Genomic DNA, 23,258 nt, shown 5'->3' on the forward strand with positions numbered 1-23,258 from the left:
GAGCATGATAGCAGAGTGCAAGCTGAGAACTTCCACACTCTTGTCACACCTTTGTGAAGGATGCTGCAGTGCAGTTTGATATATGTCCATTTCTCTAGGGCGATTTTACAGCATACATGACCAATCCAGGGGCCAGGAGATCAAGGATTGTCAGCGCAGTCGTTGCACACCCCTTTCCCTTTATTTGCGTTGAACCTCAGCAACAAATTAGCATAGAGCACTGGCAACATCATGAACGGAACCTGCTAAGCAGCTGGTATCTGTAGAGCGAAGTAAGATATGCCTTGCGCCCCAATGAGTTAGGTGTCTCCCAAGGCCCATCGCAAGGCACAAAATCAATTCAGTGTTTCCCAGGTGTCTGAAACGACCGACATGACAGCGGCTTCTTTGCCCTTGTGAGCTTGAAGCCCTGGGAAAGTCGGATTTGATAACTAGCAGTGAGATTAGTACGAATCGCTATCCTTGAGTTTGATATTATCATCTCCCTCCTTTTCATATCGTGTTGGTCATTTCTTTTGTTTTTCTGTTTTCACCGACCAAGCGCTTGTGGCTGGTGGTCTAGAGCTACCTAGCCACCCCAAAATAGCAACCGGACCCACTACCAGCCACCTAGATAAGATAAGATGGATTACTTAAGAAACTCTCTGATGTTGACAGCGCTGGACGCAGCGTTTTTCTGCTTCAGCCACGATGTCTGTAGAAACGAGTTATATGATTCTTATGTTACCGCTATGAGATGAGATTAGGTTGTCGATCTGCTTGCTCCGCAAAATTTCTCCCAACAAGCCACCGTCTGAGACGAGATATATCTATCCTTCTCCCTCTTATCCAACGTTTGAACACGGCGAACCCTCTAACGTATATCGGCGTCCTAACGGCCGCCACGGCCTACGATCAGGCCGCCGGCGCCAAATTCCAGCGCAACGATGCCTGAGCAGCTGTTGGATGCTATATCCCTGGCTGCGCGGTCCGGGGGTTTGGCAGGCGATGTCGGGAGTCGACCACCCGTTTTCAAAGCCGTTGGCATCTCCTTGGCCGTGGCATCGGGCCTATTTATTGGCGTCTCATTCGTCCTGAAAAAGGTCGGCTTACTCAGGGCAAATGTCAAATACAATGAGGAGGCCGGGGAGGGTTATGGATATCTCAAGAATTTTTACTGGTGGGCTGGCATGACGCTGATGATACTGGGAGAAATATGCAATTTTGTGGCGTATGCATTCGTGGATGCCATTTTGGTGACACCATTGGGTGCATTGTCTGTGGTGGTGACGACGATTCTATCAGCTATCTTTCTCAAGGAGCGATTAAGCTTTGTGGGAAAAGTCGGCTGTTTCAACTGTATCATCGGATCGGTGGTGATTGCAATGAATGCACCACAGCAGTCGTCGGTTTCAAACATCCAGGATATGAAACGCTACGTTATTCGGCCCGTATTTCTTACCTATGCCGGAGTCATCATCGTTGGCTGTACTGTCGTGGCGATTTGGGCTGGTCCCCGCTACGGGAAAAGAAGCATGTTCGTGTATCTGTCTATTTGCAGTCTAATTGGTGCATTGAGTGTTGTTGCTACTCAGGGTTTGGGTGCAGCCATTATTGCCCAGATATCTGGACAGCAGCAATTTAAGGAGTGGTTCCTTTACGTTCTGTTAGGTTTTGTGATAATAACCCTATTGACCGAGATCATCTATTTAAATGTAAGGCTCTGTCTCGGAAATACTGCTACTATTTGTCAGTGGCCGTTAGTTAATGACTGACCGTTCGAACTAGAAAGCTTTGAATGTTTTTAATGCCGCACTGGTTACTCCGACTTACTATGTTATATTTACCAGCGCCACAATTATTACATCCGCCGTTCTATTCCAAGGTTTCAAAGGCTCTCCGATAAGTATAACCACTGTCGTCATGGGCTTTCTCCAAATATGTACGGGAGTCGTGTTGCTGCAGCTGTCAAAATCTGCCAAAGATGTGCCAGATGCCGCCATATTCAAGGGCGACTTGGATCAAGTTCGAGAAGTTGCTGAGCAGGAGCAACCCGAGTCAGAGCCGAAAGCAGATGCTATTCGAGGTACTGCTGCGATTATCCGCCGCATATCAACACCGAGACAGAAGATGGAAAGGGATGAAGCACTGCGATATCAAAGCGAACGGAAGCTCGATGAGTCATGGTCACCTGGAGAAAATGAAATAATTGAATGGGATGGCCTCAGAAGAAGAAGAACCGTTCTCAGTGCCGGACCAACTGCCACACCGCGGCGGACAAAAACGCCTCGTCCACCTCTGGGGATGTCGCGATTTCCAGAAGACGACGAAGATTCAGAGCCCAAATCAAGAACTGGGAGGTGGTTTCTGGACAGTTTTCGGAGCCGCACATCAAGCGGTCGCTCTTCGAGGAAGCCGAGCGAGGATTCGCAAAGCACCGAAACTCGAATGTGCTCTATCGAATTAGAATCGATTCACGACCGTTCCCGGAAGAACGTCGATGGTCAGCATAGATACACCGAAGTCAAAAATTACCCTGCCACTACTCTTTTAGAACCATTCCAGTACGAGAGTCAAAAGCGAATGCGAAGCGGCACTGTAGGATCTGTCAGGTTTGCGGATGACGTGAAGACCATCGATGATAGCCCTCAGAGACAAAGGAGCAGATCGCCACCCACCCCGCCAGCACATCGCCAATTCTCTTTCCAGAGACTTTTCCACCGCGAAGGGTCTTCCGCTCGTGCTGATATCTCCAGCGAAATGTCTCCTAGCCGAGACAACAGATTTCTTGGGTTTTCGAATTTCAGGGCCCACCGTCAGCCTCCACAGCAGCGACGAGTTACAAAAAACGCAACCGAAGAAGAAGTACTTGGACTTGTCAGAGATGGGGCCATGGACACGGAGATCCGTCATGATCGGAGTCGTACCCCATCGCCAACACCATCCATCCTTGAATCAATGAATGAGAAGCCGTTTGGTGAAAGTAGTATGTCCTATCCTAGCCGATCGCGCCGCTCCTCGTCTACGTCGTCGTCGTCATCTTCAGAATATCACCGTTCATCCGACCGTATTCCATCATATGTTAAAGGAGACGATCATCTGTATAATGTCGTGCGTACCTCCGCACCCGATCCTTTCTCAGCTACAGACCAAGATAACCCCGCCGGAATATCTGAACTACGCGTCCTCCATAATCCGGACAATGAACGCTCCTTAACGGCTGGAACTGATAACGTCGCTCACCCGCCCGCCTCCTACCAGCGACCACTCGTCCAAGGCCGAGATCTACCACCGATACCCGTCGAAACTACCCGATCCGATGGAACATCCCTCTTTGACCCTCCACAAAATGTTTACACTACAAACCCGAACATTTCAATTCCTCCACTGCCGCCTGATCCTCGTTCCATTCCCTCCGCTCCGCCGTCCATCTCTTCTGACATGGACAGTGTAGAAGAGGAAATTCTCGAAGACCATGATGATAGAGATCGAGCGGGCTCGAGAAACCGTGGCCCCACGAGTTTGTCGTCAAGCAACGGAGTGGCTTTCATCTAAATAGCTCGTAGTTTTCCAAAACTGAATGTTTATATGCATTAACTATTAATATCTGATATGCTCTGGGAGAAGCATGTTATATTGATTGTTGTAGGTAGGTACCTCGTACATGTGCTGTACATCCATACATGCATGCATAGCGGTTACAAAGAAGGGTCTAAATAATAATATTGCGATAAAGTTCGGTACCCTATTTCCGGTGCAATTTGGTCCACACGTAGAAATCATCGCAGATTCAAATCACTTGCTAAAGAAAGTCAGAGACTTGTTGTATTAAATCAGGCTGAGCACTCAGTATTCTCGGGTTCTTTGGACTCTATTCGCCTCCCAACAACCGAAGATATCCGGAGATTTCTTTTTCAGGAATTTCTTAACCCAATCTTTACCCGGTGGATTGTTATATTGTTCATTCGAAGGATTCGGCTTGACAGTCCATGGACTCCGGGGGTGAGAGAGAAACCCTTGAAGGTCCTGCTCCATTATCCATTCAACTAGAAATTTGCTCTTGTTCAGGAACGTTGATGCTCTTTTTTTGATGATTTGTGTGTCCTGCTCTTCGACTGCGGATCGTACTTCGAGGAATGCCATACACGGCCGCGGCGGCTCGTTCTGATTTAATTTGACTAGATTCAAGAGCTTCAATAGCAAGAGAAATATTAACTTCACGATTTAAATCCACTTTGAGAGGAATTTATTGATTTCTAATACGTTGAGATTAAAATTTCAAACTACGTGAAGATTTTACATGTGGACTAAATTGGTGAGGGGTTGGACTAGAAATAATAGGGAGCTTATGCCTTTTTTTTTTTTTTTTCGGGCGAAACACTACAAAATGGGCTGCTTTCATTATCTGTTAAAATTGGTTTGGTGCTTTTGTTGAAAATCTAAATACCACTGCAGCAGAGATTGATCATCCAGTGAATACATTGTGTACTGCGTACCTCTGGGCAACTTTCCCATAAACAAATACTCCGTCCTCGCCCCATAAATTCTCCTCACACAGAGCTGTTGAACCAAGCCACACGGGGATGCACAGGGTCAGTTCCATGTGTTACCTTCAATAACAGCCTCTCAGGCATGCAATTCAGGACTTGAACTAAACATGGCCTGTTTAAAAACACCAAAATCTTCTCGCTAATCCTTTGAAGATCCAAAGGGAATCAAAATACTTCCAAAAAGAAGTAATCAGACAGAGATTAAAAAAAAAAAAAAAAAAAAAAAAAAAGAAGAAAAAGAAAGGTAGTGTATATGTGTGTATATATATGTCCATATATCAAACCAAATTAAAAAAAAAAGCGACAGGGCGCCTATGTCCATGTTTTATCTCCTGGGGGCTTTGGGGGAATTCCAACAGCAAAGCCCAGGAAGGAAACAAGAAACGAAAATGGAATGAAAAACATACTAAAAAAAAAAAGAAGGGGAAAAGTTCATTGCTTTGATACATGCAAAATAGATCGAAGGGGCCAGAGTAGTAAACCTCCCCTTCCTCCCACACAAGCTAACAACCAACAAGAAAAAAGGAGATTAAATTAACAAGAAAGCCGCCATGGAAAGCCTCTGCATAAGAGAAAATCAAGGCTCAATGGAGAAAAGGTTTCTGAAAATTTCACAAATTGCCGCCCATGCAAATTACCATCTGGAGGGGTGCTAGCATGACCAAAGTGAGTATCATATGCAGGACGATAGAGGAGGAAGCCAGTATATACAAAGCATGCCACGCTTCGAACAAAATAAAAATAGCAAGGGGAAAAAAAACAAAACGGGAAAAGGACAAATAGAGATTCTCCAGGGGGGGGTTCACTGGTAAGTATAGAAAGGATAAATGAAGATGAGTTCCATAGTTCATCCGTCACTAGATGAAAAGCTGGTGTTGTTGACGCCGTGTTGTTCGAAGAGCTTCTGGCGGATCTGAGTGAGGATCTCTGCGTCTTTCCGGAGACTGGGAGATATGTGTCTGCTATGAAGAAGAAATTTGATTGTCCGATCGATGAGTTCGCCGAGTCTCTTTCGATCGACAAAATTTGAAAGTCGAGATGTATACGTTGCGGCAAGGACGAGAATATTTCCGAATTGCCTTTTAAGGGAGAAAAAAGAACAGTTAGTTATGTCGCCAAAATTTGATGGTATGACACGTACGACTTACGCGTGAGCAGTTCCAAAAATATTCGTCACGATAGGTCGTCCTTCAACATTATCAAAAGCGACGGTGCTATGCATCGCAGCCTCAATGCACGCTACGCAAGCAGCATGTAGTTTAGGATCCAAATCTTTCTCGAACGGAGGTTGCGGAGGATCCTGGCTGGAGGTTATCCGGGGTGGTGGAGGCATCTCCCCGGACCAGCGATCGATATTTTCAACTTGTTGCACATGCGCCAGGGCGGGCGAGATTTGCGAATTTGCGCTCGACACGACTGAGGGCGCAGGCGATTCCGCTGGGCCGGTGCTGTGGGTCTTCGCTATCATGGGGTGCAGAGCATGATGCAACAGTGGTCGATGAATGATGTATCTGGCTCCATAGTATTTACCGCGCATCCGAGCTATATTAATATCCCTCGCTGGTGGGTCTGAGTCGTCCCATTGCATGGCTTTTGGCAAACCACTCCGCCAATATTCCAGCATGTCGCTCAAAGCTTCTTGAATCGTAGTTGTCCATCGCGTCCTCTTTTCGCCGTTGGCTGTTTCTAGACGGACGTGTATGTTAGTTTGTTTTCGATTGGAGCTCCAATTGCCCGCAAAATAAGAATTATGAAATTTAGAATATATATATATATATATATATATATAAAACAAACTTACTCTCGGTTTTATACAAATTCGTATGCACACGATTCAAGACCTTTCTTAAATGAATCTGGGCCGAGTAATACATCATCATCAGCGTATCTGGTGCCTCGATCTCATTCGGGATCGAGTGGGCGAAGACTGCCTTGGGAAACTCCATGCGGCCTTCCAATCGGCTGATGCCACTGGCAGGGAGGTCAAGCTCAGCGAGGATATCACTGGAGTTTCGGGTGAGTAAAAAGGTAGAGACCTTTAGCTGAAGAAAGGCTGGGAGGGTGTTTACCTTTCAAGTTGCAGACACGTCCAGAACGCAAAAGTGATCAAGTCCTTCCGTGGGCCATCGGGCATCACCTCAAAGCTCCGCCTTGACACAATGAGTCAGTAAATGTTATTCGAAGCTCCGGAAGGGTTACAGAAGAAAAGCTATTACTCACGCTCGAACCAAAACTTGACAGGCTCGAGCTGCTTGACTAATCCACCCGTGGCTGGCAAAAGGGTGAGCGAGTTGCCCTGTGTACAGCGCAGCAAGAAGACATCCCTGCGCGTGTGCAAGGTCATTTCCACCCTGGAGGTTACCCAAAATATCAGACGCAAGAGCATAATATGCCATTCCTGGAATAACATCCATGTTCTTGAGGTTAGGGTCGGAATGATCGCTGCCGGAATAGCTCCCGGATCGTTTCCAGCCCTGGATATTGTTCGGAGAGCGACTCGTGGGAGAACGGAATGCGTTTGTTGAAGGCATGGCCGAATCCATGGTGACAGGCGACACGGCGGAGGTCACGTATGGTAATTTACTTGGCGGGTCCGGGATGGGACCTGGCAGCTCCGTTTTCCACGAGCATATGGCACCGAGGGCCAAGACGAGAAGGACAATCGCATTGTCCATAGATCGTTGAATCGGAGGACAACTGGCGCCCATACTGTGGTCAGAGCCTGGGGATTCGAGTTCGGTATAGCCGGACGCGACATCGACAGATCGTTTCCGTTTTTGAGATCTGTTCAAAGTGTTCATCGAATCGTTGGCTACGATGTGGCCGAAGGGAGGAGCAGCAAAATGGCCCCTTTTGGGAGGACTGTATGCATTGACAAAATCTTTGACCATGATTGCGAGATCGGTGGACCTGAGGAACGGATGGAGGATGTGCATGTTTTCCATATAACTCTTGTGATATGCGTACACCACATCCACATCGAGATCGAGTGCGCCGGCACTGTTGAGTCCTCCGATCTGGCGCTCCTTAGGAATCTTGGACACACTGTTCCCTTGGAATATCTCAAAGCCTGTTCCCCACCCCGAGCCGCAAAACTGAAACATATCTTCATCGCGTGGACTCGACGAGCTGACGATGGGGCTGAGGGGATATACACTGGTGCGAACGCTGCCGCCTCCCTCGCCGCGACCATAGGGTCGAATGGGACCGCGCGACTCCTCCAGTCGCATAACATAGTCGTCATCGATCCTGTCGGGAATAAGCTTCTGTATTGATGGCCACAGAAGCAGTTTGTGCGCTGCGGTTGTGTGCTCGATCGGGATGGAGAGTTCGTCGTCGTCAGCCTCAACTTGGATGTCCCCTTGCTCCTGCTTGACAGCGTCGCTAGCCAGCTTTTCGGATAGCTTCACGGGTTCCATCTCGGCACCCTTTCCCTGCTGAGGAGTAGCGGCATTTTGAACCGGCTGTTTCAGCTCCGGATCAGAGATTGAACTTGAAGGCTTTGTTCGGTTCGCCCTTCCTAGGAGAGCGTCTAGCTTGTCGGTATGAGCCTTGAGCAGCTTTACGACCTCGTCGATCTTCTCAATGTTCTCAAATTTGTCGAATCGATCGTCGATCTGTTGAAGCCTCTCGAGTAATATCTGAGTCGATCTCTCGTGCCTTCATCGTGAACGGGAAGAGCAAAAAAAAGCAAAACTTGGTCAGGTTTGTCTTCCCCGCGTGCGACAATGTCTCGGTAGGTATGGCACTTACTTATGGGGAGGAACATCTTTATAGACACACTGAACATTACTATCTTTACAATGCCCACAGGAAGGCCGACCTTCGTCACACTTGGCTTTTCGCGCTCGACATTGATCGCAAGCCTAAGATCGAATTAGAAAATGGCCGTAGGACGAATTTTTTTTTTTTTTTTTTTTTAAAAAAAAAAAAAGGTTTTTGATTCTAAATTTTCAAGTTAAGGGTATTACTGAACCTGTTGTGCTCTGGTAGTTCTCCGCTGCCGCTGGCTATAAGGAACATTGGCCTGCGCGAAGTAATAGCCTGCATCGTACGCAGCGGCACCGGGAGGCATGTGCGCGCCAGACCCGTAGGGTCGATGTATTGGAATACCGTCCGGAGTCGGCGGGGGAGGAGGCATCATCTGTAGGCCGCGAGGTGGCTCGGCGTTTCCATGACCGTCGCTGGGAGGGCCATAGGGGAAGGAAGGGCGATATTCGGTGGTGGGAGTGGGCGGGAGACTGGAGGAAGAAGGCTCGTGGGAATTGCCGTTTATAGGGCGAAATGAGGGATCGGAGTGGGTTCTTGGGGGCCCAGATATACTGGGGGGGCGGGAATACATATCCTGCGGGTGATGCGATCCTTCTCGGGGTGGACCGTTGAATGCGGGATGGCCGCGCTGATCAGCATTTGCGCCTTCGAAAGGAGGATACGGACGGCTCCAAGGCTCAAACTGGGAGCGGGGAGGCGGGAGGGTGTGGGAGTGCTCCGGCGGAGGCAATGGGCGAGAGGGTCCCGGAGGTTGTTGCTGCTGCTGCTGCGGTTGTTGCAGCGGCGGAGGCTGTTGTGGATGTTGGTTCTGTTGTTGGGAGGGAGGGGGCGGTTGTGGTGGTGGTGGTGGTGGTGGAGCAGAGAACGAAGCTATCTGTTTGGGCTTCTCATCCGTGGCAGCTGATTCCATCGTCTTCATTGGATGAAACACGTTGGGCCATCAGCAAGACAAGAATGTATGTTACGGGGCTTGAAAAATTATATTTCCTCGGGTCAGGGAAAAAGGGGGTGTTGTGTGGGTTTAGAGGAGACGGGGTTCCAGCTACGAGAACCTGGAGCAGACGGGCCTCGACAACGATATCATGGCCGAATGGGACGAGCGACCGCTCAGGCCAGAGAGGGTCGAAGGAGTGAGTGAGCACGCAGTGGCGGCCGGATTGGAGGGACAAACGGGCGAAAGCAAACGCGGCAGGGCGGTCTGCGGCGAATTGAACTCAATGGTGATTTTCCTCTTTTCTTTTCTTTTCTTTTCTTTTTTCTTTTTTTTTTTTAAAAATATTGGGGGGGGTGGGAAAAAAAAAAGGAGCAGTCAGGTACCCGGTATACACAAGCTCAGGCACCGCAGGAGAGTTTTCCGGGGGATGGCAACAAAAAAACAAAAAAGCAACCAGAACCAGGCCTTGGGACGAGTGGCAAAAAAGAAAAAAAAGAGGGTTAAGATTTCCGTGCGTGGGACCCAGGAATGCGGCCACCCGCAGCTGGGGATCCTTCAGGACACGGAAAGCTTGCTGGCGAGCAGTGGATGTATGTACGTATGTATGTATGTATGGGTGGATGGATGGATGGCAACACCAAGAGAAAACTGAAGGGGTCTTACGCGAGCCAGCGGTTTCGGTGCGCGCCGGATTAGGTTGGAGGACAAGGGGAGCGCTCGCGGGGATAAACCTTGCAGTCGGGGATGGGATGGAGGGAGGGAGGGGGAAGAGCGGGAGGCGAGAGAAGAGCAGCGGACGAGAGGGAGATCAGCCAGCGAGCAGGCAGAGGAGTGAGGTGGTGGTGGTGGAAAGGAGAGGGTGAGAGAGAGGCTCTGGCGAGACGAGAGGAGTGAGAGAGCGAGCGAGAGAGAGAGAGAGAGAGAGAGAGAGAGAGCGGAAAAGAGAGTTCAGACAATCCCGTTACGAAGAGATCCACCGAACTAAGATCAACGAACTCTCGCATTGATCAGGAATGGCACCCTGGCCTGGCCTGACTGCGCCGGGAAAAAAATAACCACCAGCAGCAGCAGCTCGTCGTTCCCATCCACAGTCCGAATCCTCCAGCTGAAGCGATCGCTGCTGGAAAACCCGCCTGTCAATTGCTTCATCTGCTGCAAGGGTGCGCAAAGGGCAGCTTCACGATCCATCACCCGTCGCCGCCCCCCGTCACGTCACCGTCTCCAACGACTCCAACGACTCCAACGACGACGACAACGGCGACAACAGCTGGCTTCGATGTCAATCTGAACGCCGACTAGCCCAAACCTAACTCAGCTGTAGAGACCAAACTTGTTCGGCCCATTCACCTCGCGTTCTGACAAATAATGGCGTCAAACTCGTCACTTTTTCTGCTTCGGCCATTTTTTACTTTCTGCATTTCTTTTTCTTTACCTGTTTACCTTTTTCTTTTTTTTTTTTTTTTTCTTTCTTTTTTCCCCGACTACAGTGTAATGATCACCTCTACTCCGTACTGGCTAGGATTTGTCGCGTTTCATATTACTCCATCGAGTCTATCCTGCTGATGATAAAAGCCAATGATGCTGGTGGTGGTGATGGTGATGGTGATGGTGATATGAGAAAGCTATTGTCGTGGTGTGACTGGGGAGGGGGAGCGAATGGCATACGAAGCCGAGCAGATCCATTCACCATTGACTATGTAGTGCTGTTGACTAGTTAGCTAACTCAGATTCGCCGTTCAACCCGACAGCTCTCACTCTCTCTCTCGTCAGATCAACGGAGCTGCAGCTGGTCGATCAGAACACACGAAAAAAAATCCGGAGTCTATGTGTTCTATTCGCTACCGCTGACCAAGCAAAAGGGAGAGCAGCTAGAATCATCGACGATTTTCTGATCAGTTACAAATTAAAATAAAATAAAACAAAATAATAAAAAGCCCCCGAACGACAGCACAGACAGCACGGAGAGGGCGCTTATCCAAGGCCGTGGCGAACATCCTGGCTGTATCCGACTTCAACTAACTCTCTGACCATCTTCACTACATACCCGACTGCCCGACTCCTGCACAGAGCTTCGATCGGAGAGACGGGGGCAGCTGGCGCATCTTCAGACTTCCATGCAGAACAGCAGCAACCCAGCGGCGCGACCATTCCTTCGGAGCAAGCCAAGTTGATCCCACGAGCAACTGCCCGAAACAACGTTAGGCCCGCCCGCTATGGACGGTTTCTGTCCTCCTGTCTGGACGCCGTGGCTGCCGGTTGGGCCTCTCCTCTACTCTCTTCTCCACGGCTCGCACGGCAAGGTAACATGTAACTCACCAGCCAGCCAGCCAGCCAGCCAGGCCAGCTAGTGGTCGTTCCTCCGCCCTCCTTTTTTTTTTTTTTTTTTGTTTTTCCCTTCCTTCACCGTCGAACGCTTTTCTTCTAGAAACCGGAGCACTAGGGCTAGCTCTCGGTAACTCCAGGCCCTTGGGGTTACTAGTGGGTAGACCGGGACGGAATACAGCCTGCAAGTGCATTCGGAGTATCCCGTCCATCATCATCATCAGCAGCATCATACCACATACTCCGTACATATGTATTTTGTACTCCGAACATACTCCGTACTCTGCGTAAATGGAACTGGCGGTCAGAGCCAGCCATCGTCTTGCTGCCAGCGAGCAAGGACAAGGCGCGTGTACCCCGCTTGCAACCTCTCGGGCTTTACGAGGAGGCCAGTCGAAAAAGGGTCGATAATTCCGCCCAATATGATGAATCACGCACCAAAATGGCCAATGAGAACCTCTGTCACTCCCAGGCCAGAGTGCAGAAGACGAGGCGCCATCCGCTCCCTCGGTTCTCGACCAGCTTGCAACCCCGTCCGAGACCTCTCCACCAAGCACTCCCTCTGATGTTAATTACTAGCCAACCGTTTCCAGTATTAATATCTCGCAGGCCGTCTGTCCTCTAATAATGCTAGTCTAGCAATATGGCTGCGCCGAAGAACCACCAACCGTCGAGTGTCGGGTTACACACACACACACACACACTCTCTCTCTCTCTCCCCCCCCTGTCCCTCTGTCGGCGTCTGTGCTTCTCACTCTCTCACTTCCTCCGTATCTGCACCCCACAACCCCGGCGCAGACCATGCCCAATCGCACCTCGGCGTCCATGACCACTTCCACACCCACCTCTCGACCTGTGATATATCTCCCCCGCGAGGTTGATCTCAGTGAAGATATGTTATTTCACCTGTTACAGACTGAGACAATGAACAAGGGCCCTCTTCTTCTTCTTCTTTTTTTTTTTTTTTTTTTTTTTTTTAATTATTATTTTAATAATAGTATTGCGCATTAAAATGTACATTTCCATTTTCATTTATTTCTTGTTTTTAACTTTTGAACCGGCGGAAGGCCAAGAGGGCGGCGCGAGGCGGAACCCCTCAGATTTTGACACAAAATCGCATCGTACAGAGCTCTGAAGCTCCCAGAAACACGGGCATTGGATAATCCTGTCCACCCACGCTCAGGCTTTTGCCTGCCAATCCATAGTTACGACAGGGGCCCTTGTCTTAATGCGAAGGAGTCACTCGCCCAAACAGCATCTCAGCCATATAGGACCGAGGACAGTCCGGCACGTCCACATGTATGTATTTATGGGCAGCATCCTGGAGGATAGCGACGGGGTTGCCGGGAGAGGTTTGAGCAGTTCAAACGTACATACGGAGTAGTTAGTCAAACTGGCCGTCCTCTTTTTCTCTTCGACTTGGAAGTTTTTCACCATTCGTCTATCTCTCACACACACACACACCACGCGTAAACATGCACCAATACAAATACCCGGTATCGTAGCCGACACTCACCCTAAACTTCGGCCCCAACCTCTCTCCTTTTCGAGTCGCAGTTAGTCAACTCCACAGGCATTAGCCTTGGCAAAAGGCCACTGAATGAGAGTTTGGCTTTAAGTTGGTTAACCGACTCCAGAACTAACCTTCTCCACAACCTTCGTCCCGACCGTTGGACATGGACGCGCTAGTTGAACGACCGCTCCACTTGCAAATCCCATCTGCCTCACGGGTCACCCAAAAAAAAAAAAAAAAATTCTCCTCAAAATGGCTGTGGGCTGTGGGCTGTGTGAGATGGGGAGGGGAAGATTTCTGCCAAGGGTCACTGAAACCATTTGCTGAACTTTTATACGGGAGGATGTATGTACGTATTATTCCTCTGCTCTTTGGCGCCGCCTTTGCCACTCTTTCCTGCTCCGTGGGGGTTAGTTTGGGATCAAGCAAGATAAGAGGAAAAAAAGCAATAAGAAAGAGGGATCAGTGAAGAAGAGAAACAAAAAAGTAAAAAAAGAAAGGAAAAGAAAAAAGGATCCGCATTCTTCGCCAATTCACCGCTTGATGGTTCTCGATGCCGTTCGGCGAGAAGATGATGAGATGAGGAATGTACAGTACCTCGTCCCATGAATCGAGACTTCGAAAATGTCCAAGACAGAGCTGCACTACATACTCCGTACTCCGTGCATGTGCAATATACTGATTGTACCTTCTCGGGCCAAATCATCCGAAACGTCAAGACTCGAAGAGAGAAGAATATAAGGTTATACATCCTGCTTAACCACATACATGTCCCACGCCCCCGGTTATGGGGACGCGCGAGGCTGGCAGTACCCTCGCCGAACATCATAATTTCTCAGTAAGACGGCGTCGGGACGGCCACTAGCTTCTTGACTAGCTAAGGTCTGAAGTAGACGGAGTACGAAAGCCACCCTTGCATCCCGTCCCCCAGTAAGACTGCACATCTTCCGTACGGAGCATGAAGGTCAGGAGGTGGGCGCGGGTGAGGAACCTGGAAATATACCCGTCCCATTTTCTCACTGTCTCTATCTCACTCAATCTCACACACACACACACGCACGCACAAAATTAGCAGTGGAGCGAGTGGAATTCCCTTGTGATATTTACTCATGCAGGAACGGGACAGATGAATCCCGTGCAGTAGTAGTGCCCGCCGAAGCAGCTCTTCCAGGGTTGAATGAATGGGTTCTCCCTGCTCAAGCGCCTCATGATGCTCCCCTGCAGCGTGGTTGTGCTGAGTATTGTTCCTTGGAGATTTCCCATACTTCAAGACATACTTCATGGCATAGGCGCCTCATGAACAAGGGTAGGGCCGATCGCCATAACTGCGATAGGCAAACGCAGGGGTTAGGCGAGCGGGAAAACAAAAGTAAAGAGGTTCGATATATTTGGTAGCAAAACCAGGGGGCGGGAATTGAATGAATCGTGCAATTCCAGGGTTAAAGTTAGTATTGAAGATATCCAGAAAGCCTCTGATCTTCGTTGGCTGCGAGAATGAGGCGTAGATGTGTATCCACAACTACCGCAGTGGCATTCTGGACTTCGGCGACCTCTGAACGCAGGACAAGCGGGATATCAATACCATTGATATTTACCCATTTGACGTACACGGGTCGAGCGTCAAGCAGTGCAGCAGAATCGTTTCATGAACAAGATATGTCCTGGTCAAAACTCAGCACATGACCTCCCTGCAGGGCACCAGGATAGGTGATTCGTCAGGTAGATTGTGCAGTCGGCACCGAGTCTGATGCGCGTCTGATGACAATGGAGCTCTGGCCATCAAGGTGGAAAATAGTCACTGTTCTGGGGCTGTTTGGGATGTTTGGATTGGGGCAAAGTGAGGTGATTAACTAACCAAGTTTTACAGGGAAAAAAAAAAAAAAAAAAAAAAAAAAAAAAAAAAAAAGGAAGAAAGAAAGAGAAAAGATAACAAAAGAAAAAGCACTATTGTCACTGCAGTGCCCGCAGGGTTGATTTTATCCACATTGCTTGTGTTTTGTGCGACATCTTCAACCTCCGCTGAAGAATCCGGGATTTGAAAAAACAAGGAATCCCTTTACACTGACATTCTCTTCGGCTTTACTTTTTTCTCTTTCTGTTTTTTCCTTTTCCTTTTCCTTTTATTTTTTGGAGTTGGATTCTAAGCTTTCACCTAAAGTTAAGTACTGGAGCCATTGTCACACTTCCTTGTCTTGCCGATGAATTCCTCTCCCTGCTCATGCTTGTCCTCGCGGAGCACGTATACTCCATTCCCCACTGTCTCCGTATCCTGCACATCCTCGCGAAAATCCGTCTCACCTTCACAAGATGAATGTCTTGAAGCATGCTCTCTACCTCAACAATTGCTTCTCAATCACCCTGTTCTGTTACCCAATCCGGGTGAAGCTTCGTCGACTGTCTCGGCGTACCGTCACAGAATCCCGAGGAAAGATGCGCACAAACATACGGAGGACATGGTCATTCACCCATGTATATACTCCGTATCCGATCCGCATAGACCTGTGGCGATAGCTGCCCGCACTCTCGGTGCCCCGATGCAGGTCGAATTCCTCCCCCCCCCCCAAAGTGGATCTCTGAAGGACCGCAGGCCTAGCTCCGGCTCTCTGGGTCCGGAGTTGCCCTTCATTGCTCCCCGGATTTAAGCTTGAGGTCTATTTCCCCCCAAAAAAGGCTGTTGCTCCTACCACAGGAGTAGACTCAAAAGCTCGAGGGAGACATTGCGCAGTGAGAACTCGCGGAGTGTGCTACGCTATAATGATTGCGGCTTTGGATGCCACGGCAAACTGTCAAAAGCGTCCTGGGACCTTGTCCAAGTATGGATATATTCTCTCTGCCCCTGATCCAGGGACCTTAATAATTACAGATTGCTCCTGGTCTGCAGCTTCTTATTGCGTCCATTATACTTGTCAGGGCCTGTCGATTTTCCGAATAGTACCACTGGGACAAGAAATAACCGAACCCTTGCAGCACCTGCATTTCAAGGCAATGTCAAGTCTGCATACTGTCTCTTGACCGTGGAGAGGAGCAGGGAAATGTGGATTCCACGACCCTGGTGTGTGGATTTCTTGACCCATGCAAGGCCCCGGTTCTGCATGCGTATCTTTGACTATGATCGACTCCGTATCTCAACAAAAGAGAAATTTCAACCCAATTCAGCCCTTCTCAAACATTCCATTCCATTCTTTTCTATTTTATCTCCAAACATCATCCCGTTTTTTCTCCCTTTCAAATGTTCGGAGGTGGCAGAACGATTGCATTTTTTTTTTGCAGCACATGTCCCCTGCCCTCAAACATTCCCATAACCCCCTCGTGGTAGGGATCAGGGCCCGGACTGGTCGCGCGTCCAAGCTCATCGTGAGGCGCCTCCTTCCAAAGAGAACTTAGAATTCATCAACAAAAGAACAAATTTAGCACGCATTGTATTGGATGTACATCATACAAGTCTCTGCTGGTGCTCTCGGCCTTGATCCGAAGGTGCTCTGACGCTGAAGGATTTACGTGCATGGTGTCCTGCAGGACACATCTCCCACCAGCCCTTCTAACAATGATATGCTCATCACGGCTATTGCGTTGCAAAATGGGGCCAATCAAAAGTTCATTTGTGACAGCTCCTAACCCCCCCTTTTCCCCCTCTCTCTTCTTCTCTCTTTTATCTTTATTTTTTCTTTTTTCCCTCTTTCCCTCTTGTTTGTTTTTTGACCCAGAAAGATGGATAAAGGTTAGGGAGTTTTTACGAGAGAAAAATTCGTTACGGGATATTCAGAGCAATGGACACATCCCCCAGAGAGGGGGAGTGGTTGGGAATTCCTCATCACCAAACCTCTTGCAGATTATCGGATAGGCCTTGGTAATGGTTTTTCAAATCCATAAGCCTACATCAATAACTGGTGTACACATGTGTCACTGTCAAACTGAGCTGCGATTGGAATTTCCCATACTCTGCAGTGTTTGATCTGCCTTGACCCCCCCCCCCCCCCCAAAAATGGAGGAGACTGGTATCATGGCTCTTTTTCAGGACTTCACATGAAGTAAAAAAGGGGGGTTGCAGCCTGCATGTTACTTTGTTAGATAGTGTATAATTCCTAGAAAAGCCAGCCAGAGCTCGAGAGATAGAACTCCTCCCTGTAGTAGTAGAAACTTCCTTTAATAAGAGAGCTAGCTTAGGTTGAAAAGTTGTCTATTTTTGAACAGAGAAAGGAGGATGTCATTCTTCTAAATCCACTGGCTTGGTAAGCATGTCATCAAACGTGTGAAGTAGATTGTGTATGCCAGTCATTTCCAAAACCCAAGCTTAAAGTAAACTGAAATCGCATCATCATTTGAAAAGGGGGTTCAAATATAAAATAAGAGAGAAAAGGAGAAAAGAAAAAAATTCAAGTAATGTAGAAATGATGGGTCTTAAAAAGAAATAAACCAATCCATGAAAAGCATCAAGAAAGGAAATAAAGAGCTTGTAGAAGATTGGATACCCGTTGAACAATGATGGTCAGCTAGACGTCAAACTCTCAAGTGTATTTTTATCTCTCTGAAGGAATATGGATTTTGTCGGCTTATATCCACCGCAATGCACTGCACTAGTTTTCGGGCCTCATCATGTACGAGAAGATTGTCCACAGCGCATCAAGACCTGCCACGCGGTCTTCAGGATTGAAGAAGTCAAACCACCGAGTCCGGCGTAATACGATTCTATGCCAAGGTTGTTCAGCATCTTCAACTGGGAAGTTCGTTTTCCCGGTTTTGAGCCACTCTATATAATTGGCATGCACGCGGAGGCGTAGTATCGCGAAGTGGTGATTGATTGACGAAACCATGAAGACCTAGATCTGTGCATTAGAACAAAAGCATCCACAGGGGAAATAAGTTAGACTGGAGTTTGGTATAGCCTACATCGTCGAAAGGACTATCCCTCGGTTTTCCTATTTGCATATATCTCATCTTCCTGTCCCATAGGCTCGGGCCGGGCTGGACTATTTTCCATTGCTCGCTCATGCTCCGCTTCTTGGAATGGCCAAGTCCCGCGCGGCGCAGTGAAAGAGGGTAACGATCATGTCTAGGCCGTTTGTTGTCGTTTTTCTCCGCGTCTGCATCCGGAGCGGAACCTTTTTCCTTATCTTCCGATTGATTATTTTCTGGGTCTCCAACAGGCCCATCATTTGGGGCACCACCCCATCTGGGCTCTGTTGCCCACCACTTCCCATCTCCAGGCTTAGTTTCCGTATTTCCCTCTCTGCTTCTCTCTTGTGCGAGCAGAAGCATTGCCGCAGTTTCCCGAAGAAGGTCACAGATCTCAGCGTATCTGCTTTGGGGATTACCATTCGGGCCATGAAACTCTGTATCACCGCGACACTGGGCAAACAATATTGGGCCTTCAAGGATGCCTTTTCTTGCAATCTGTCTATCCTGGGGGGCACGTGATATCGTAAAATTCTGGCGTACCGGAAAGAGTAGACCTTTTACGAAGAGACGTGGCGGTAGGACTGGCACCGAAGGTTGGCACCCAAATGACCACGCGATCATTTCGAGAAAACCGCGCATTGTGTCCTCCCTCATGGACTCTGGCATATCTTTCCCGGTACCGATACGTCGCCCCTTATACGTTGTCTGGGATTCGGACTTTGTCATGTCCACGTCTTTATCCACATTACCACTATCAATGTCCATTTTATCCCCGGGTGGGGTTTTAGGCACATCGTCTTTCATTGGAGTCTGGTCGTGGGATGTCTCCGCAACGTTGGCGGGCCCGGGCTCGGGCTCAGGCTCTGAACGCTCAATGTATTGGTCTAAGCTTGTATCCCAGTACTGAGATATGTGTTCTAAACCAGTCCAAAACTTGCGAGAATGAGTGAGACGTATTTTCTGGCGCCCTGGCAAGGGAGATAGCCGAGAGAGCGTTCGAAAAGCATCGTCGTTGTCAAAGAGCAGTTCTTCTCGTAGCAAGTCGTACTTTTCTTTGTCGGGAAAGGGGAAGCCATTGCTCATTAGCTTTTTGGCGGCGGCAGCAGGGGTGCTTGCCGAGGTCTCGGACTGCTCGGATTTCTCCGGCCATTGGAACGGAGGTAGAGACTTGAGGGTGTCTCCGGCGATCAGATCGGTAGGAGCAACGTCTGGTTCAACTTTGAGATTCAGGGCCTGGAGGAATTCGGCTGATATGTCTTGTGGCTTCTTGAGTCGGGATAGCAACTGGTGAAGCTTGTCACATGTCGGTCCGTCTTCAGGCCAAGACTCGAGATCTGGAACGTAGGATGGGAAATCAAGCGGAGTGGCAGGAGGAGGAGGAGCTCGTTCCTTTTCAGTGTCGACAGTAAGGGTCGGAACCGCTAATTCGCCAGTCAGTCAGCCGCATTTTGAATCAAGCAAAAAGGGAGCTTTTGTCATTGGATGGTTGATCGAGAAACTGCCCAAGATAAACGGGATGTATGCAGGTGTTGTTTTGAGCAAAGCAAACAGTGATTGCGATGACTTCAGACCAAACCACGGGAAAAGGCTGAACCTAACTTTGATGGGCGGGCGCCAAGACACGATTAGGCGTGGCGAAGCAGCCACTACCTTTGCACAAAGCGAGTCACATAGCGGGGAGTAGAGAGGTTGACATGAGGGTATGGGCAGCAATTTGCACCTCGGAGAGCATTGACAAGGGCCAGCGATCTCGCGAGTTGGACTGAAAGGGTTCGGCTTACCAATGCCACCTCCCCATGCAAACATGATGGCGGTTGCGAGAGAGAACCTAACCCCGCGAGAACCTGCGGGGGAACAAGACACCACAAGACTTGCACAGAAATAGATCGACACACAGCTCCCAGACGACAGAGCTCGTTACGGGCAGGTATTAGAATTTCGGTTGAGATCCAAGGCGGATACCTTAGCAACCCAAAGCCAGATTTGGTATTCGGCGGGGCTATATTCAAAACAGCGTTTCACCTGAAGCTGGAGTATGGGAAAAGGGAGCGAGAACCAAACACTGGGCGTAACGTGGGTTCAATGCGGTAGAAAGGGCGTGATCCTGGGCCTGAAAGACGGTGCCGCAGGGAGAGAGCAGAGGGAGGGGAGAGGATGAGTCCAACTGACGGCCCGACAGCTTCTCAAGATGAAGGGAGCTGGTGTGTGGGATGCGTGTTAAGATACAAGGATGGGCGAGAACGGAACAGGTTATGGGTTGCTCCACAAACTTTACGGGAAGAAGAGGGTTTGATAGAGCTTCCCAGGTAGCTTGGTCAATGGGAGGGAGCGAGATGGGAGCGAGATCGTGAACCTGACAGTCGAGAATTGTGCGAAGCCCGGGCCATTCACAGTCTCCCAGATGGCGGATGAGCTGTCGATTGAGCGGAGAGCTCACCAACTCGCCCGCTGCGCCGCCGTGACGCCGTGACGCCTTGGGCTTGCTGTAAAATTACAACGGCCAGCGAACCGTTGGACAGTCCTGGCGACCGCCATTGTCCAGTCAGGCTGCGTATCATTGGAAATATTGGTAATCGTGGGGAAGCTAACTAGTTACCGCGCTAGCGCCAGCTGACTAAATCCGGACCGGAAACTCCGCCCCGCGCCTTGCCGGAATAGGCTAGCCAGAAACCAAACCCACTTTCCGCTTCCGGCAAGCTACTTGCCGGTGCCATACCGGCTGCTGTGCTGCGCCGTATGTATCGACTTCGTCGCTTCGAACGTCGCCTCAGCGCCTCCAGCAAACAGCGGCACGGCTGCGACGACGTGAAGCCTCCTGGCATGTGTCAGTGAGATGGCCGTGCTCACGAGCGGAATAGGATTTAGCCCTCGCACACCCACCCACCAGCAGATCATGGTATTAACTACACGCTTAACTCCATAACTAATGCCAGGTTATCCGCCGTTTGATGCGGGCCACGCCAGTATCGCCGGCGGGAAACCCGTGGCGGACAGGTCGACAGTCCATCCTGTTTCCGGAACCGTCCTGGCGTTTGGCCTGACTACGCCGTGTGCTCTTTTCCTGCATCCTTACAATTTAACTACTCCGTACGGAGTACATATACGGAGTATGGCGTTTGCCAGCATTCAGTGCAGTGACCCGGAAAATCAACGCAGCCGCAAACCTCTCTTCAGCTCCCAATCTTCCCAGAATGTTATTCGATGATTGTTGGGTGGTGATATGAAGCTCGAAGGTCTTTCACTTCGGAAGCTAGTGATGGGTCTCCCCCCCGTGATACCTTTTTTTTTTTTTTTTTTTTTTTTTTTTTTTTTTGGGATCATCGCGCCCACATTCAAAACCTATGCGGATTTCGCGCTGCCGTGCGGGTAACTGTATACTTCTTTTGTGGGAGTTAACTCCCTCAACCCTCCTCACTTCCTTTCTTTCCTTTTTTCCTCTGAAATTTTCGTCATAAAGATACTTTCTGATCCGCGAGACCATCAGCTGGACTTTGGGGAGGGATCCCTATGTTTCCTGCATCCGGCCCTGAGCCAGTTAGAATTATTCCAACGGCCATTGCATCTTTCTAGCTTTTTTTTTGCATGGTCTACTTGGCAAAAACCACTCTGGAATCATCCATTGATGCCAGTGTTTCACCCTTCAGACCCGGGGAGCTGATCTGCGCCTGTCCGTGTCATTCATCATCCCAATGGGCATCAACTTTCGTTATAAGATATTTATATGACTCCGTGATGCTCACACTTAACGGCTTCTCTTCCGCGCTGGGATTTTCAGCATCTCAGACTTTTATCTCCCTGGTAATATACCCGATGAGCCTTTGTTCTGAGCCCAAGATCTCTGGACCTCCCTGGAAGGCAAGAATTACTTATTTACTGCCAGGCCCACGGAAAATTTCTTATCCTTTGGGATATGACAACTTGTGTCGTCACTATCTACGGCCTCTCACTTGGTCTACTAAATCCGTTTCGTGCCTGCCATGACTATCCCTGCGTTCATTTGCAATTCCTCTCCGCGCCAGGAGGCTAGAAGTATTCCTGCAAAGCAAGAATTTAATCAACGCTTAGCACTAAGAGTTGTCGTAGCAGTTGGAGCTTTCGCTTTGGGCTCTCTTGTCCCAGGATTGTGTATCCTCTCTCAACAGAATAGAGTTGCAAATCAGGTTTCAGCAGTGGTAGACACTACCACATTGGGGACGTATCTGGGAAATCTTTACGAGATTGCCTGCGAACCCCAACTTGGCCCAACTTTACTTAGTTGGATAAAGCCAAAAAAAAACAAAAAAAAAGAGGAAGAGCTTATTTTCAATGCACAATGTACCGAAAATTTACAACCAGTGATTATCCCGCAACAAGGCATCGATAGAGCTCCTCTTTGGTCTTAATTCGAGTTCATTCCCATCAAGAAAAAGTTATTTAAGATCCAGAGTGGTTGAGCTGCCAGGCGCCTTGTTGAGCGACGGCACGCGGGTTCATAGGGAAAATCGGCGCCTAGTCAACTCGATGGCATAGAAAAGCTCTACGCACCGTTTTGAGGAACATGGAACGCTGCCACCATTTCTGTACTTGGCACCATTGACAGGATCAATGTAACTAACCAAGTTCTCCGCCGCAGATAAGCACGTAGCACCCTCCCTGATACTGCGTTCCCTGAGCTTCTCAAAGCCTCTTCCTCCGAGTCTCGCCAATCCTCTTCCGGCTACCTCCCCAGAATTAATAGATCTGTATTAAATGGTACGCTTGATCGTCCTGATGGTTCGGATTGGAAAGTCCTGCTTATAGTCCGCCACGCTACAATCCTAGACACACGCGGAGTTGCAGCAGTAGTGTTATTATACTTCGTGGTCAGGGTGCGAGCAATATTCTTTCCTCCAAGACTTCACTACAGATCACAATATCGGTGCTATCCCGATGGGAAAAAACGCGCGTCACACTGGTCGAATTGACCGCAGATCGAGGAAGTGATCTGTGTGATCATATTCGGCCAATACCTGATCTCGCTGGGGATGGGACTCTATATGATGAGATGTGTGGGATTGTGAGATTACGAAATATTGCCACTTTGATACCCGAAAATGTATATGCCTATCAAAATTGAAGACCGTTTCTGATTGTCCAACGTGTTCGAACTATATCCTTCATGTAACACCAATTCTCTTTCAAAATTTGATGTAATTTTCCTAGATTTGCTGACAAGAAAAAAAAAATATATTCTAGCTACTTTTCTATACTGACTAGAAATATAGTCAGAATATTTTCTACTACTATTCATTATTTACTTTCCTACAATCAGGCC

The 23,258-nt window shown here is 48.9% G+C and overlaps 3 protein-coding genes across 3 annotated transcripts; 1 reads left to right on the forward strand and 2 right to left on the reverse strand.

Moving 5' to 3' along the window:
* Positions 1-926: 926 nt before the first annotated feature.
* On the forward strand, positions 927-3,534 carry D8B26_002226 (uncharacterized protein; the record flags this gene model as incomplete). Its single annotated transcript, XM_003066152.2, has 2 exons — positions 927-1,694; positions 1,768-3,534. 2 exons carry the CDS (start codon positions 927-929, stop codon positions 3,532-3,534), a joined length of 2,535 nt encoding a protein of 844 aa, XP_003066198.2.
* Positions 3,535-4,876: 1,342 nt separating this feature from the next.
* Positions 4,877-9,219, reverse strand: D8B26_002227 (uncharacterized protein; the record flags this gene model as incomplete). The annotated part of the gene is made up of 7 exons (XM_066123759.1): positions 4,877-5,608; positions 5,678-6,215; positions 6,331-6,533; positions 6,599-6,679; positions 6,750-8,189; positions 8,283-8,395; positions 8,506-9,219. The coding sequence occupies 7 exons, from the start codon at positions 9,217-9,219 to the stop codon at positions 5,377-5,379; spliced, it is 3,321 nt and encodes a 1,106-aa protein (XP_065979834.1). The 3' UTR covers positions 4,877-5,376.
* An 8,011-nt stretch (positions 9,220-17,230) lies between these two features.
* On the reverse strand, positions 17,231-20,402 carry D8B26_002228 (uncharacterized protein). The gene is made up of 3 exons (XM_003066154.2): positions 19,747-20,402; positions 17,957-19,386; positions 17,231-17,886 (listed from the first exon to the last, which is right to left on the reverse strand). Exons 1-3 carry the CDS (start codon positions 19,769-19,771, stop codon positions 17,644-17,646), a joined length of 1,698 nt encoding a protein of 565 aa, XP_003066200.2. The 5' UTR covers positions 19,772-20,402; the 3' UTR covers positions 17,231-17,643.
* Positions 20,403-23,258: the final 2,856 nt, after the last annotated feature.

Source organism: Coccidioides posadasii, chromosome 1 (assembly GCF_018416015.2).
Source record: "Coccidioides posadasii str. Silveira chromosome 1, complete sequence".
NCBI lineage: Eukaryota > Fungi > Ascomycota > Eurotiomycetes > Onygenales > Onygenaceae > Coccidioides > Coccidioides posadasii.

Excerpts from the sequence above, each read along its gene's own strand:
- D8B26_002228 (XM_003066154.2), bottom strand. The coding sequence starts at position 19,771 with ATGTTTGCATGGGGAGGTGGCATTG. Across the intron at positions 19,387-19,746 it reads TGCATGGGGAGGTGGCATTG|CGGTTCCGACCCTTACTGTC; the intron begins GTAAGCCGAACC and ends CTGGCGAATTAG. Across the intron at positions 17,887-17,956 it reads GGGATAGTCCTTTCGACGAT|GTCTTCATGGTTTCGTCAAT; the intron begins GTAGGCTATACC and ends GCACAGATCTAG.